The sequence below is a fragment of the Numenius arquata genome, chromosome 12 (assembly GCF_964106895.1).
Source record: "Numenius arquata chromosome 12, bNumArq3.hap1.1, whole genome shotgun sequence".
Taxonomy (NCBI): domain Eukaryota; kingdom Metazoa; phylum Chordata; class Aves; order Charadriiformes; family Scolopacidae; genus Numenius; species Numenius arquata.
The window spans coordinates 34488664-34506528 of record NC_133587.1 but is presented as its reverse complement, the minus strand read 5'-3'; the positions used below and the strand labels follow the sequence as shown (position 1 = coordinate 34506528).

The following is a 17865-nucleotide window of genomic DNA, read 5'->3' as shown; positions in this document are numbered from 1 at the left end:
AACCTCCAAAGAGGTATGTACCAAATGTTCATTGTTCATTACCTGACACATTCACCCATACTCACTTCAATGCCTTTTCCACTCAAGCACCAAAAACCTCCTAAGAGATCTGGAGATTCCAAATATCCAATCTACCACAACCTCTCTGGACAACCTGCACACACACTCCATGAAGAATTTCGCCACACATCTTATTAGGATTTCCCTTGCTTCAGGTTGCTTCCATTGCTGCTTCTTGTGTTTTTTGGGTTTTTGTTTGGGTTTTTTTGTGTGTGTGTTCACATGTGAGAAGAGTCTGGCTTCATCTTTATAAGCCCATTACACAGATGAAGACAGCAATCAGATCACTCTTCTCCAAGCTGAACAAACCCAGTTCTCACTCAATCATTATATGCTGCATATTCTAGTGCCATCTCCATACCCTCTGCTTTCCTGCTCACAGGAGCCCAAACCTGCACACAGACCTCTGCTGAGATGCAGTCTCAAAAGAGCTGAAGAGACAGACAATTGCTTCTCTTGATCTACCAATTTGGTCATGTGGCACAGTATATGGCTAAACCTCATCTCTGTAAGGGTGCACTGCTGGGTCATGTTTAAATTAATATATTTCTAAAGCAAACACCTGAAATGAGTCAGAAGAATTTAATCCTAAAAAATGTTTATTTCTTCTCAAGAGAGTCTGAAGTTCCTAATTCGGTTGCAGAATCTAGACTGTAGGTACCTGTCTTTACTCTAATCAATCCCACCCTTATTTGCTTAATACTGTGTGACAAACCTCAGCTTGTCAAGTTCTCCAGTCACCTGAAGAGGACTAATTGTTTTAGTTCCTTTAAAACTTTGACTCCTAGACAAATATGTCAAACTCCTTCTTCCACCCTTACCGTAGGGTAAGGGAGATTTATTTAGGACTAGGAACTGTGAGAGTGGCATTATTTTTACCTGTATTCCACAGATGGCTGAGAAGTTCCTGTTCCCATTGAAAATTCACTCTTTTCAGGTTTCTGGTCCTTACCTCTTGAATGTTTTTGGCAACTGACTCGGAATGTAATACTCTTGGAATGCCATAATCATTCCTTTTCTCCTGATGATCATGCAGGGTTTGTCCTTTCTAATGTATCTGCCCCAACAGCTGGTATATATATTTCTTTAGAATTAACTTATGAGTTTTATCTATGCTCTGTTTTATCTGAACACCTTCTACTTTCTCCAGCACTTGTGGCTTTTCTTTTAGCATTAGTAATGACATCTCTGAGGTGATGTTGACTTGGTCATGTACATATAATTTAAGAGATTTACATTTGAGCAGGTCAACTTCATACCCTTTGAAGTCAATGGAACTTAAACATGCTCAGGTGCTTCCTGAGTTGCAGTACTGGATTAAAACCAAGTCCTACATCTCTACGACGCAATACCAGGGCTTATGCAAAATAAAAGAATATTTACTTCAGCCAATTCAGGTCATGCTTCCTTCCCAATTGAGTTTAAGCCAGAAACAACATCAACAACGTGACATACAAGAAAGACAAAGAAACTATTTTCTTCATCTTCCAGCACTCAGGACTATAGTGACAAATTGCAACTCTTCTGGCTTTGATGGATGTAGTGCCTGAGCCAGCATAAAAAAGCCCTGGAGTACACAAGAATAATTAGCATCTTGTGTGACTTCAGACCTTTTTAGTTCATCCCCATTCCCACTAACAAGTGAGAGCTGAGATGAGTCCCAGAAGTGTCCATGCACACCCATAAAAGCTGATGACTTTCACAAATTTTCCCTTTTATTCAGTATACCCTCTGTAAAATGCTGGATTTGCTACAGTTATCTGCAAATAGTTCAGAGGCCTTTATAATTTTTTGCTACACTGCTATATGGACTGGGCTAAGGTTTTGCTAAACTGGCAGCTGAACAACATGGACTTCAGAGCTTCATTAGTACCTTTTCCACAAAAACCCACAAAACTCTTATTCAAGCTTCACTTACATGAAATATTATATAGAAAAATAGAGCTTCAAGACCTATTCCCACCAAAACTGATCAACACAATTTGCATCAGATCTTGAAGTTAGCTTGCAGGAAGGAAATCAGTATACAAGTTTTTGACATTCAAAACATTACAAGTTCAAAACATCGCTAATGCTTTCTGGGGAATGTAATTTTTACCTCAGTTTTTCCTCAGTATTTTAGGACTTTAAGGAATCTATGGCATAGGAGAGAATGATACTTTTTCAGACTCCTTAAATCAAATAGAGGAAATAACACAAAAGATATATTTCCTACATCTAGACTACATTCAGATGCATCAACAATCATGAGAATGAAACTTGAGTGGCTGTCATCAGAATTCCAAGAAGAATATTAAGTTTCAATTTATGTATACACACAAGCTTATTTATTATGGTACAGGAAATCTGAGAAAACTGCTGAAATGTCCTAGAGGCATTTATAGTCACTGAATAACTACAGTGGGCTTCTGAAAACTGGTCTAGGGCTGAATGCTGAAATGATAGTGTTACTGGTGAGCTGCTAGGGGCTGCTCGAAGTACAACTGTTAACAATACGCACTTTTCTGGGCTTTCAACTCACACCTTTGCTCATTTCTCCCTCCTATTACTACAGATTTTTGAAAATACTGTCGTCATATAACTTTTTCTTCTCTTAGCAAAACACACCCTTATACAGAGGTGGGATACAATTAACAAGTGTATTTTTACTACACTTGCATCAATTTGTCTCTTCTATCCCAACAATATGTCTGTATTGTACAGCACAAGCGTAATTGTGCACAACTGAAACTAGCAATTAATTTCCCACTGATCTTGGAAATTCAAAATGTGGCACAACTGGAGACCTTGGTGAGTTTCACAGTTCTTCAACTAGATATTGCTCTTTACCCATCACAGTATCCTTTTACAACAACAATAACATATGCAATATTGTTAGAGGGTGACAGAGCATGATTCACTTCATCCTAAAACACATGAAAATAGGCCGGATTAATTGCTCCCAACAATTGCCTGTTTCTCCCCTGTGACTATAGAGCAGCCTACAGTCCTATAAATACAGAATCACAGAATCACAGAATCACCTAGGTTGGAAGGGACCCTTTAAGATCATCTAGTCCAACCAATGAAAAAAAAAACCAAAAAAAAAAAACCCCCCACACAACACACCACACACAACCCACACACACACCACCACACCACCCAACACTAATCCATATCCCCGAGCACCATGTCAACTCCTCTCTTGAATACCTCCAGGGATGGTGCCTCAACCATCTCCCTGGGCAGCCCATTCCAATGCCTGATAACCCTTTCAGTAAAGAAATATTTCCTAATATCTAACCTGAACTTCCCCTGGCGTAACTTGAGGCCATTACCCCTTGTCCTATCATCTGTAACTTGGGAGAAGAGACCGACCCCCGCCTCTCTACAGCCTCCTTTCAGGTAGTTGTAGAGAGCGATAAGGTCTCCCCTCAGTCTCCTCTTCCCCAGACTGAACAACCCCAGCTCCCTCAGCCTCTCCTCGTAAGACTTGTGCTCCAGACCCCTCACCAGCTTCGTTGCCCTTCTCTGGACCTGCTCCAGCACCTCAATGTCTTTCCTGTGGTAGGGGGCCCAAAACTGGACACAGTACTCGAGGTGGGGTCTCACCAGTGCCGAGTACAGGGGGACGATCACCTCTCGGGTCCTACTCACCACACTGTTCTTGATACAGGCCAGGATGCTGTTGGCCTTTTTGGCCACCTGGGCACACTGCTGGCTCATGTTCAGCCGACAGTCGACCAACACCCCCAGGTCCTTTTCTGCCAGGCAGCTCTCCAGCCACTCTGCCCCAAGCCTGTAGCACTGCCTGGGGTTGTTGTGACCCAAGTGCAGGACCCGGCACTTGGCCTTATTGAACCTCATCCCGTTGGTCTCAGCCCATCCAGCCAGCCTGTCTAGATCCCTCTGCAAAGCCTCTCTACCCTCCAGCAGATCAACACTCCCACCCAACTTGGTGTCATCTGCAAATTTGCTGAGGGTGCATTCAATCCCCTCGTCCAGATCATTGATAAAGATGTTGAAGAGAACCGGCCCCAGTACCGAGCCCTGTGGGACACCACTGGTGACCGGTCGCCAATTGGACTTCACTCCATTCGCCACCACTCTCTGGGCCCGGCCCTCCAGCCAGTTTTTAACCCAGCGGAGAGTATACCCATCTAAGCCATGAGCATCCAGTTTCTCCAGGAGAATACTGTGGGACACTGTATCAAAGGCCTTGCTAAATACCTACACTGTTGGAAAACAAAGATGTGATAAATGCTTTGTTAAATGTGTCTCTTCCTGCACATAGAATATCTAGCTTGATCAAGCTTGATATTCTACTCTCTCCTCACTTACTCTGTACTACTCTCTGTCCAGCCATTAATTCATTCAGTGTTAGGATTTCTGGACTGTCATCCATCAGTGCTACTTTTCATAAAATCATTATGTACACTCTTATTCTCTGGAACTTTTACACATCCTCTGTATATATAAGCCTGTTTCCTACTATCTCCATCTACTTAATCAATTAAGATACAAAACATACTTATTTCTAGCTTTAAATAAGGTTTTAAGTTTTAGTTCTAATAAGAATTCTACCAGGAATTCTATTTAAAATATCTCATATTTTAAATACAACTTAAAATGCTCCAATGTTTATTTTCATGTCTGCAATTTTCTTATCATCGTTTTAAAAAAATTATTCTAATTAACCAAACATATATAATTATAACATAAATAACACAATATAAAGGATATAATTACATTTATATCCCTTTATGTTCATTCATTGATTTAGTCTCTGTTTCCATCCAGCTTCAATAAATTCTCAAGCCTTGAATGTTTTTGTCCTTTCACCCTGATATGTACACATATAAAACCTGTCCAGCTCTTGATCTGTCTTGGCTCCCCAACTTTTCCTGTGCATCTTTACTACTATACTCTTTACCTCCTTCTTTAGCTATTAATGAAGCTAGCAAAAAGGAAAAAAAAAATAGGCTCTTCATTTCTGTTTCTGTGGTGTCTAGAATACATATAAAAATCTCTTTTCAACCTCTACATTTGCCTCATTTCTTGCTCTGGTGTGTCATTCACAGCATAGCCAAGGAGACAACCAATGTTCCCAGAAAACCTTTGCTCAATGACTTGCTCAAAAGTGTGTCCACGGTGTCACTCCTCTACTGCTCTTCCCTCCTGTTCCTCTAGATGACGTTCTAGATGCTATTCTTAGTTTCAATGAGATCACTTACTTTATTTGAATGCTTAGTCTTTGATGATTGTGATGCATTTGCAAATACTTCATGATGAAAGGAAACGCAATACACTATAAACTATGTTTTGTTTCTCATTTTTTCAGCTTACAGAAGTATTGCCACCACATTCCTCATCCTGCTATCTGAGATCCAGTTTTTGAGCACGTTTGCTTACCTACACGTGCTTCTTCATCCATAAAAATGTGTGACACCGAGTTTGTACTGGCAAGTTTTGTTCACGTATACATTTTATCCATATATTAACCACTAGGTGGCACTTTGCATTTGGATTTTTGAAATTGCCAATTCAAAAGAGTTTTAGCATTTTTTTTAAACTGGCTAGGCGTGCTTGATGTGTGAAACAAAGAGAGAGTGCTTTGAAAATCAGCCAGAAAGTTGTCAGCTAGTCCAGGGTTTGTTTTTCAAACGGGGAAACATTTTGATTTTTGTACTTTACTTGAGAAAGCAGAAGCAATCTCACCTCTTATGGGCAACGTTTCCTAGACTGTAGGTCTGAACACTGCAGCATGTAATTTAGGTGGCATGTGAATTTATGAACATATACGGACTGAAATTCTTTCTTCATTTTCATCCAAGTAATAAGAAAGAAAGGAAAAGGAGGTGCCAGAGAAATAGCGCGCTAGCGCTAGTGTTATTTCTAGGGAAATACTGGTAGGGAAAGCAAACACACAGCAGAACTGCTTAAAGCAGTAATAGGAATGAGACAGTAGCAAAAATACTGTTGCTCCAAGCTACTTTGCTAAAGTTATTTGTTGTCCACTTTTGTCAGGGCCCTGAGTGCACTAATAGGCCTTAGTGGCCCCTGCCCAGGGTCCCCTCTAAGCTCAGGTCTGAGCCTTCAGCGATGTTGTGGGTGCAAATGGCTTCAGCTCCACCACAGCGGTGCCTGTGTCTGCCTCTGCCTGGGCCCGACCCAATGCTACGGCCCTGCCCAGCCATCTCAGGCCTGCGCCGGGCCCTGGTTCCCTGTGCCAGGCCAGATCCTGACCCCCCACTTGCAGGCTAATGTCTTTGGCTGGCCCTGTCCCCAGGGAGGTGCCTGACACCTGGGGCTGTTCCCACTGTCCCCCAGCTTTCCTGGCTGGGGTGGGACAGGCCCTGCCTACCCTGGGGCCAACAATCCCCCTCCGCAAGGAGGTGAGGCCTGCGATCCTGTGAAAATGAGAACACTGGCGGCAGAAGGGTCAAGAAGCAGCTCCAATTTGCCGCTGTTGCACTAAAGCACTGCTGTGGGATTGTACAGAGTGTATACAAGCTCTGATGATTCAGAAATACCGAGGAAGGGCGAATGTAAACTTTTTTAAATTACTGGTCAACAAAATGTACTCACACACAGCAAGTAGAATTTGGGAAGGCTACAGTATACATCAGATTTAACTGCTTAAACAGAATGACAAAACCAATACAGTTTATCTCATGTTCACTTTAAATGTCTGCTGTTTATAGGTTTTCAGAAGCCAGTCCTATTACCAGGAATGGCAAAAATACTGTTACTGAGATTTCTAGATTACTGGCTTTTCACTCAATGGAACATTTCAGAAGAAATGCCTTATTTCCTTTCTGAAGAATAGCTTCCCATTGCAGAATCAGAAATCTACAAGCAAATTTTATTTTTTAATGTAATTTACAAATTTTAGAGTACAGTAAGGAAATATGGAAATTGCCAGCTAAAAACTTTGAAAGAAAACCCTTCTGAAAAAAAAGCACATTTCCATCCAAATTTTCTACCAAGTAAATCCTGCTTTCCAATTACTCAAAATGTTCTTTGGACACAACAGCATTTATTTTTGTATGACTGGACAGCACTCTAACTGTAAGAACACCATCTTCTATTATATTGGAAAGATATTCATGGATGTATAGTCAGAGCTATAAGAGGTACCTTCATCTTTGTGTTGCATCAATTTAGACATGCTGTACATTACGCATAAAATACCATTAAATATCAATCTCCTGTTCATCTAAACCCTACCACAAAATATTAAAAGTCTCTGCAAAGTATTGGATTCATATATTTCTGTTAGTTTGGATTACGTCTAACCCATGTGCTATTTGTTGCATTAGCTGGAGCTTTTTTAGTGCTTTCGTATTTGAGATTTCTTCCTTGTGGTATTTGAACTTTGGATGTCATGGAGAGTAGACTGCCATGGCCACAGCTGTCTTTATCAGGACTTAAGCGCAAAACTATGCGGGGCAGTATTTCTTTCAGAATCTTCTGAAAAACACAATAAATTCACTTATGGCTGCACACTTTCCTTTTTCAGGGCTCCAAATGCCATCTATTAACCTCTACTGCTGAATGTCTATTTATGTTTTTGGGGGGCTGGAAATTTCAGACCTGTAAAATTGTAGAATGTATCTGTAGCCACATGTTGCCTCTCTTCTTTCCAAAATAGTTTGTTATTGTCACTCTTAGTAACCTTTATTATGTGAGATTTTTCAATGAGGCTGATGAGGACATTTTCTTGGTCTTCATCATTTATTTCATGTTGGTTATTTTTCAGTAGGCAGCTCCTTCCATTCAACGTTCTTTCTCACCTATCGCCCAGCCTCCTCAAAAGACAAGCCAGCTCTGCCTCTCTTCTGTCCTCAAATAATTAAGTACAGCTTCCACAAAGCCCAGACATTGTCAACACCATAAGGATGATCAGTTTTATGTGGTGTCATTAACGATGACACTTCAATTAATGGAAGCCAAAACAGACAAACATTCAAATCAGCTTCCCTGATAAAAAAAATGTGTGAACCAATTAAAGTAACAGCACGTCTGCACTACAGTTAGAAAAGCAGCAGCACAGAGATAGCCCCCTAGGGCTATAGCGCTGCTAGAGATAGGCAGCGCTATAGGCTGGGGGCAGAGTGGCTGGAGAGCTGCCTGGCAGAAAAGGACCTGGGGGTGTTGGTCGACTGTCGGCTGAACATGAGCCGGCAGTGTGCCCAGGTGGCTAAGAAGGCCAACAGCATCCTGGCCTGTACCAAGAACAGTGTGGCAAGTAGGGACCGAGAGGTGATCGTCCCCCTGTACTCGGCACTGGTGAGACCCCACCTCGAGTACTGTGTCCAGTTTTGGGCCCCCTACCACAAGAGGGACATTGAGGTGCTGGAGCGGGTCCAGAGAAGGGCAACGAAGCTGGTGAGGGGTCTGGAGCACAAGTCTTACGAGGAGAGGCTGAGGGAGCTGGGGTTGTTCAGTCTGGGGAAGAGGAGACTGAGGGGAGACCTTATTGTTCTGTACAACTACCTGAAAGGAGGCTGTAGAGAGATGGGGGTCGGTCTCTTCTCCCAAGTCACAGATGATAGGACAAGGGGTAATGGCTTCAAGTTGCGCCAGGGGAAGTTCAGGTTGGATATTAGGAAACATTTCTTTACTGAAAGGGTTATCAGGCATTGGAATGGGCTGCCCAGGGAGGTGGTGGAGTCACCATCCCTGGAGGTATTTAAGAAACGTGTAGACATGGTTCTTCAGGGCATGCTCTATTGTCCAAGATTACTGGTTTGTGGTGGGGTGCTGTGTGGGTGGGTGATGGTTTTTGGTTTGGTTGTTGTTGTTGTGTGTTCAGGTGGTGGGTGGTGGTTTTGTTTGTGGTGGTTTTTTGTTTTTTGTTTTTTTGTTTTTTGTTTTTTTTTTACTGTTGGTTGGACTCGATGATCTCTGAGGTCCCTTCCAACCACTACGATTCTGATTCTGATTCTGATTCTGAGATTCAGGAAAACTAAAGTTGTCCTTCCAAGAGCTACCGGTGCTGCATAAAAGGAAGTTCCATGATCCCACTATTTCATTTAATTCTACCATTAATCCTACCCCAGATAACTCTAAGCAACATTGCAGCTGAACTACTGGCTCATTTTACAGAGAAACTAGCTGCAAAACCAAACAAAAACTCATGGAAGGCCTTGATGAGATTGGGAGGATTAAGAAAGGGGGAACCTTGAGGAGATTCCTTTTCACATAGCAGGAGAAAGACCTCATCTGGCTTCAGGTAAGTCTCCTATATACTGATGTGAAGGAGAGAGTGATCATCAGGTTAGCTTAGTTACACTTACAGTCAGTCCTCCTTTTGAACAATACAGAGATATATACGTGTGTGTATGTGTGGGCTTCAAATGCAAAATAGGCACCTTTCTCACTGAAGAAATAACCTTCACAGGAGAGGTTAGTCAGGTAAACTAACTTTTGGATAACTTGCCATGTGTCCAACATTTGAATACTCATCCCACTGTTCTGAAGAGCTTTCTGAAAGATCTGCTCTGTTTCATCCACAACATTACGAGCTCAGTGATGAAATCACTAAGTGAAATTCTACTTGCAGTGTAATTTGGGAGATTAGATTACATAGCGACATTGGTCCCTCTTGCTTTAAATTTATGAATAAGACACTCATTTTGGTAGTCCTGTCTGTTTTAATTTCCCATTACCAGCTGCATTATGAAGACTCTCTTTGAGAGGTTTATGAAAATATTTCAAAAGCCATTTCTCTTTCCATCTCCTTCCCTTCCTCAAAGTTAAGATGCCATATCTAAAATTAAAAATGTTGTCTGGCATATGGGTCTCACAAAAACACATTTTGCAAAGCAAGAGCTGAAAAGACTCACTTAACTGTGCAGCCACTCAGTCCAAGATGAAAAAAAAAAAAAACCAAACCCCAGACCTCCTTTTTTCATAAGATCTTAGAACTTTTTATTGTAGAACCCTGTTATAAAGTCTACTGACTGAGTTTTAACATTTTTGACCATAAGATTTCACTTTTCATTTAAAAGTGAACTGAAATGAATCAATTACTTCATAAGGCAAAATTTAAATACTGAACAAAGACACAAATTTGCAGTTGGTCATTTTTTAAGTATTTTTAATAACTTTTATTGGGAGCTTTCTATTTTTTTAAGACAACAAGCCATGGGTAGTAGGTGAAAGATCAATTAGTGTTTTCCCATATGGACCTCAAAACCTGTAGCTATTACAGAGCTATTCAGAGTGGCATTAAACTGCCCTCCAAAAAAGGCAGTGCAAAAAAAAATTCTCTCCTAGACTTCCAGTTAAGGTGCATCAATACTCCTGGTGTCAAATTTTAGGAGAAAAGATGAAAACAAACATGGATGGAAGCTAATGCAGTCTTCATAAAATAAACGGATTTGCTCGAGAGCACTACAGAGAGGAAGACACTGCCACGGACCTTTGGAGAGTGACTTTCTTCCCAAAATGGATTGCAAAGCTCTCCACTAATGGAAGAGTATGTCCTAATGCCTGAAAATCCCCCAAAGGGTGCAAAGCAGGAGGTCCAGATTGCTGTCTAATAGTTTGACATTGGCAAATGAGCAGAATTTAGACAAATTGGGTTCTGTGGTTTTAATATATCCTTAGCATTATTCAAAGGATATTTACACAGTATTTATACAGTGTTTCCTTGCAAAACACAATTTCTTTATTAAGCCATAAAGTAAGCAAGTTGTTCATAGATTTCCCAGTCAATGATTTTCAAAAATTTACAAATTTACAAAAATTACTCAGTGAAATTCTTCAGTGCATATTATGAGGCAGCTCAGGTAAGATGACTATAACATCACTTCATTATGTAAAAAAAAAGCCAAACCACAATTGCCTTTAAATCTTTCCTTTATGTATCCCTAAACAGCAGCTGAGAAGTATTTAGGGACATGGTTTAATGGTGGTTTTGGCAGTGTTAGATTAATGGTTGGACTTGATTATTTTAAAAGTCCCTGCCAACCTAGACGATTCTATGATTAGAGAAGGTATTCAATATATAATTGTCATCTAGGCCAAAGGAGAAACTGCCTGTCCCATAAAATTTGGATCCTCCAATATTCAGCAGCTGTGCATTATCAGGCAAATTCTGGAGTATGTTACACAGAGGTGTGAAGGCTTCTCAGGTGCCCAAGAAGTTAATGAAAAAAATCCCACTGATTTTGATAATTGAGGCCCAAGTCTCCAGTAGAAAATCTCAGTGAACCTTTAACTCCAAATTCTAGACAGGACTTTCACTAGATTTCATGATAGCTTTTGTGAGGCAGGTAGCACATACTAAAGTTAGGCAAGCATGAAAAGGGCTGTATTACCATCTTTCCCATTCAAAAAGAAGTGAAATAGGTTTTGTGAATTTATTGTAATGAATTATGTTTCAAGTGTACTACAAGTTTTAGGTGTGGAGCTAGGACTTGGACTAGTTCCAGCTTGCCAATTTTCATTAGTAATTCTTCTTTATCAGGAGTCAGAGTACCACTGTGCCAATCTGCAAGTCTCTGTTCAAAATACTCCTTACATTTTTGTATGAATACAGAGAGTTTATTAGGAAAATAAGGATGCATAGCAAATAGATATTTTTGGAAATGAAAATGCATATATTTAATGTAGTCACTTCTGAACAGATTCTTGGTAAAAGTATCTATAACATGAAGCATGAGAGAAATTCTGCTGTAAGATTAAACACAGTTTTTAAGGGTTCATTACCAGAGGGGCTTTATTCCAGTCTCCTACAAAACGGAATATTCCCTTAGTTTCAGCCAGGCATTCAATTAAATTTATAAATCCTTCCACTGCTGTTTTATCACTACCTGCAGGGCAGAATCAACACCATCAGACATACTGTCTCCTTCCAAGACATAAAGTTCTACAGCCTTCAGGAGGCACCCCTCTTCCAGTGAAAAGAGGCTGTGAAGAAAATATTTACAGAAAACTTCTTTCTTCCCCTTGGGAACCAAAAATAAAACTGGTGTGCATCACAAGGATACCCTTGGAGCAGCCCAGCATCTGGATCACAGAAGTGGATCTTGAAGAAAGCTTGACTTTCAAAGCAGCATAATAGCTAATAGTGAATTTATTAATTCAAGATTTAATTCATTAAGCCGGGCTAGTAATTATTTCTCCATCTGGCTTCACACTAGTATTATTTATGTAACAGCCGTCTCTCTTCACCACTCATTTAAATAAAAAAATCTAAATGTAGATTAATTATTCCAGTAAGATTTTGCTTGGAGAGATATCCATGTAAATTATTCACCGTTATTATAATTTTTCTAATTACTGATCTGGATTAATCAAAAGGAGAAATTATAGTAAAATACAGACTGTTACTGAACCTTTTAATTATTTTATTGTATACAAATTTATATTAGAGCATGCACTGAGGGAGTTACACATTTAAATCAAGAAGAGAGGTGGAGAAAGCATCATGAGTTGGGACTTATGTTTATGCTCAAAGGGCACTGCAGATGGTAGGTCCCTGAGGAACCATAATCACCTTCAGAGCGCATTAAAAACCGACTGAATATGAAAAAACAAATATACTATGTATCACCTAGATCAGCTAAAGGAAAACGAGGAAAACAACTGCACTGCAAGAGCTGGAATATTCCAAGGAGCCCAGTTATTCTGAGACAATACATACCTGGACTACCGTATCAAAAGGCAGGACACCAATGAGGCTTAGGGCTTTGAAGAACTAACTTGAAACTAAATACTTCCAGCCACTTAAAGATCATTTGACAACAGAAATTTAATGATTAGGTTTAGATGTGACATTACTTTGTAAAAAAATCAAAATTGTATTTTGAACTGAAAAATGTTCAGTTGCCTTTAGATCTAAAATTTCTTTCCCTTTGTTCTAAGTCTCAATGAAAGTCCATCCTTCCCTTCCACATTTCACATGTTACCAGAGGAGCGCTGGGCCGGAAACATGCAAAAAAAGCACTCCAGGAAGCATTTTTACCTTTTCACGTGTAGGTGAGTAGAGACTGCTTTCTGCTCACAAGTTCTGGCATATGGTTTACAAAAGATACTAATGATACAACATTAATACCTTTGTCATTAAAAAAATAAAATAAAATTAATAAATACACACTTCCAACTTTCCTAAAAAGCCAAAAACTGTTAAACAAGTTTTGCCCTAGCTACTTTATGTTACATATTTGCTTTTCATTTGGCTGTGTGGATTTATCTGTCGCCTTCATATTTTGCTTGCTGAACAAACGGCTTTATCAGCAGCTCCAACTTACAAGAAAAATAACATTTTTTCTTGATCTTATTCATAATTTTCACTCACGTGAAAATGTAGCAAGGAAATCTAGTAAAATCTAAAATAAAAAATATAATAAACTACATCTGCTCTTCCTTCTTTCCTCTATTAAATTACAATCAGCCATATCTCTATGTCTATATTTATCTTTCTATGTAGGGAGAAAATAAAAACAAAAAAGTAACAGAGAGAATCTGTTTTTTGAATGTAACACTACTCTCCAGTTTTTCCTTTGCATGACTCTGGTTCTCTGGGGGCAAGTCTTGTCTCTTCCGAAACAGGAGACAGAAGACCCGAAACACCTGCCTGGGAAACCCAGAGATCATTCCTGCCACTAGTACTTTACTTTCAGCCATCGGTTGAGAGAGGTGCTCAAATCCAAGGCTTTCAGCTTTTCCTCAAGACTTGTTCTTTCTTCTGGTCCTGTCATCACCACCCTGCAGCTTCTCTGCCAGTCAGAAAATACTGGTGGCAACAGCTTGAAACACAAGAATGCATTTGCTCCCATCCAGTGTCCCACCCAATGCCTGGCACACCCCTCACAACACGCTTGCTGCAACTGCACCTTTAACACGAAATCCGCATAAATTCTAAAATACATAAAAATTATAAGAACAGTACAGACTAATACAGCAACTGCAACCACAACGGCAAAGAAGGTAAAGGGAGAAAAATCTTGAATGCTCCCATTGTCTCCACATTACAGCTTGTCTTTTCTTACCTTTGTAGTCCACTGGCTTTGCGTTCTTCAGAAGTTCCATGCACCTTGTTTCCTCCTTGTGAATTTCCAGCTGAAACCTGCATTCTGGATGAACACCGTTCACCTGTGTCAAATTAACAAACAGGCCAGGGTCTTGAAACAAGAATTAAAATGCTTTACAAATGATGCAACTACCAGTAATGAAATCCACAACTTTAACTGGCATGGGTTTTGCCCAAGTATGCGCTAGGCATTTAAAGATACAGTCATTGCCCATTTTAGCTTCTCACACACTGACTTTTCAAAGAAAAATGTTAAAATAATCTACTAGAGCATTCACTGGCTCCTTCTTGTAGCATTTCAAGGCCAATTGTCATTTACAAGAAAATATTTAACTTTCTAGTGCATTCACCAATATTGTATCAAGAGACTTTTTCCTCCAGAAAAACTGAGTTAAACTGGAGCAGGGAAAGTAAACACATTTTCTTTTTTCTCTTTCATAGTAAGTTAGGAAGCTGAAAGTTTAATATGAATCACAGAACATAAAATCCAATCAAACTGCATTCTCTTTGACATGGTAAATTTTGCTTTTCTTCCCTTTTCCACCATGTATATTTTACCTCCTGAAGGTCCCAGAGCATGATTATTTGATGCAAGCGTTACATAGGAAGAAAACCCAGCTCCTTTCAAAATGAAAGCACTATTGCCTTTACCCGTTTATAGCCCTGCCCCCAGTTCCTTGGTTTTCAGAAGGGGTTATTTATGTCCATGGGAATAGACAAGGATGTAGCAGTACTGGGGAAAGAAACAAGCCACCGGGAAGTTGTACTGAAGTCAGTTGGACTCAGAGGCAGACAGAGCCTAACAGAAACATGCAGAGTCCATAACAGAGTGCAAGGGAAAAATGACTGTAGTAGGTAAGAAATGTAAAATAGGAAACACCACTAGAGCTGAAGGGACAGTGAGATTAGCGCAAATAAAATAGCATCATAATGAAATAAAATGTGACTATGCTGTACTTCTGTCATCCTCACACTTGTACTACCAAGAAAAGGGTGGTCTCTCTCCAAGCTTCTCTCCCCTTTTCTCTCTCTTACTTTTTCTAGGAGACATTTAATAACAGAATCTGGTAATAGTATCTGATTTGTGAGACACTTTTTTTTAAATGGCAATATTAATTAACTAAGTTATGATGATGGACCCAGAACCTAGGACCCAGAGTTGGGACTGAGAACCTGCTTATTCTGCAGTCTCCTTGTGGGCAAGCCACTTGCACAGCTTTTAAAAATACAGCTTAATATTCATAAACATAACAACAGGAGCTGTTACAAAAACTCCCTAAAATCTCTCTCTTCTCCAAATGTCTTATTTCACCACTTAAAACATCAGAACCTTAATTCCTTTTCGTCATCTTTTCTCTATATTGACAATTGAAATTAAATGTTTCCAGGGCAGATAATTTTTATTCTTTTTAAAGTGAATTTGTACAGATCCTTAACATAAATTATGATTTCTAGACAGAAATTAGGATTTCTAGCACTTATAATAGAAAGTTCAGTGTCACATTGAAAGTATCTGTGTTTTGTTATGTATTATCTACTTTCCAGATAGCTCCTACGTAAAATAGTGTCTCATGTATACATGAAGTTTTTAATTGCATTTTCCTTTCATATAACAGATTTTGAATTTTTTTTTCCAGTTGCAAACATTTGGTAACTGAGAGCAGATCTCCTAGTCATCAAAAAGTATTATAATTACTGGGTCTTGGAAAGGTAGTTCCAATAAATGGAAATGTTAACTACATGAGGGGTAAAAGAAAGCAGCTACTACAGTTAAGGAACCTGCCGAATAAGTGACTTCTCTCTCTCACACTTATAGAAGAACTGCAAATTTCTGAGTATTAGTGATCTAATAGCGAAGGTTATTTTGAGAACATCAATTTGTTAGTACCCAAAGGTAACACAACGTTATTTTTCAAACCTGACACACATGTCAAACTCTAATATAGATACCCCAGTTTCATTCAAATGTACTTCACCAAGCTAAAGAGTGTTCAAGACTGTGTGGCACTGACCACAACCCAAAACACATCAAGAACCCCAAAGTGGATTTTGAGAGCGCTAACCACCTTTCAGGGCTGGTGCTCATCCGTCTTTCCCTCTGCTTTACCAAGGCTGGGTTATCCTTTGTAATCACTGAACGCAGAACCGTGTGTGCTGTGTTGAGCATTGCAAAAAGTACCCAGCTAGCTGGAAATCCAGCTGAGGAGTCTCTCTGTGGTTTTGGTGGCTTAACAATTTTTAAAGCATCCAGAGCAGCAGTTTGACTGAAAAAAAAAATTTCTTCTGACAAGCAGAAGAAGTCAGTTTCCTCACTTCTGGTGGAAATGATCTGTTATTTTAAATTTGCAGTACCAAAAAAAAAAAAATGGAAAGATTTAAAGGGCAGATTTTTTTTATTTTTCATAAATGACATTTCCAGCAACGTTATAGATTTTTTACAAACAACCGAAGAAACGCTTAAAAATATAAAGATGTTAAAAGCAGACGCCCTAAATTTGAAGACTTTAATATTCTGAAGGCTTTGTGCGTTGTTATCCGGTTGCATGCATTAATGAGAAATTAATCATGCGGGTTTTCCCCCACATGATGACTGCCAACCACCCTCTAGCCCGTAACAGGGCAGTCCCCTGTGAAAACTCTTGGCGAACTTGCGGTGGCCACCGGCTGCCGGGGAAAGCCGAAACAGCGGGGAAGGAGTCACTCACCCAGGGTCGGGACGGGGAGCGGGCCGGGCCCGCGTTGCCCCGCCGGGGCGGAGCCGTCGCAGCCCCCGAGGAGCGCCCGGGGCTGCGGGGCGGCGCCCCCCGCTGCCGGCCGGGGAGCCCGGCTCAGGAGGGGCGGCGCGAAGACGAGCTGGGGGTCCCGGCAGGAGCGGGACCCCCTTCCCTGCCCGATGCCCGCCCGGGGACACCCGGTGAGGGCGAGCGGCGGCCGTCACTTGTCTCCCGAAGTGAGCGCGGCGGGGCCGGAGTCTCCGCACCTGCTACGGCCGCCGCTGAGCCCGCCGCCCCCGCTCCGGGAGAACCGTGAGGGAACCGCCGGCCCGGGGCGGGGGGAGGGGTGTCCTCGCTGCCACCTTAGGGCTGGGGGCGGCGAGAAGAGCCGCAGGGGTCACCTCCCGGGCCCGGGGGACAGCGCGGGGTGACTTACCCGCCCCAGGCTCCAGCAGAGGGAGAGGAGGAGGACCGGCAGGGTCCTCATGCCCGCCGAGAGCCGGGGCCGGCGGGCTGCGCTGCCCCGCGCCGCTCCGCGGGCCCCTTCCGAAGGCGGCGAGGAGGAGCCGGGTCCCGCCGCAGCACCATAGGGCCCGGGGGCCGCCGTCGGGGCGCCCAGCAGAGCCCCCCCGCCCCGCGGTCGGCCGCCGCCCTGCGGCTGTCAGCAGCTCCCGCACCTGCCCCCGGCCGCCTCCCGCTCCGGCGGCCGTCAGCTCCCGGCCCGACTGAGTGCCTGCCCGCCGCCGCCTCTCTGCGCTCAGCTCCTCCTCTAGACCCCGGCTCCCTTCCCTCCCGCTTCTCTTCAGCCCCTCTCCTCGGCTTCCTTTTCTCCTCCTCCCTCTCCCTGCCGCTGTCGCTCCCCCTCATAAGAGGTGCGAGTCGTTCCCCTCAGCCGGGACGCCCCCTCGCCCATCCCAGCGACTCGCAGGTGCTTCCCCCATCATCCCGGGCTCCTGCCGGGCTACGGACGGCTTCTATCTCGCTCTGCCTGCCCCCAAGTGCTGGGGAAGCCCCCTCTTCTCACGCATACACACCCACAGGGGTCCCGGTGCCCGTCCCGACAGC

The 17865-nt window shown here is 42.0% G+C and overlaps 1 protein-coding gene across 1 annotated transcript in view; it reads right to left on the bottom strand.

Moving 5' to 3' along the window:
* VIPR2 (vasoactive intestinal peptide receptor 2) overlaps positions 1 to 17287 on the bottom strand; it is a 57122-nt gene extending 39835 nt beyond the window's left edge. The window contains exons 1-2 of the mRNA XM_074157011.1: positions 17237 to 17287; positions 14046 to 14148 (exon numbers count right to left, since the gene is read on the bottom strand). Of these exons, the coding sequence (XP_074013112.1) occupies positions 14046 to 14148; positions 17237 to 17287 (154 nt within the window). The remainder of the gene's footprint in view (positions 1 to 14045; positions 14149 to 17236) is intronic.
* Positions 17288 to 17865: the final 578 nt, after the last annotated feature.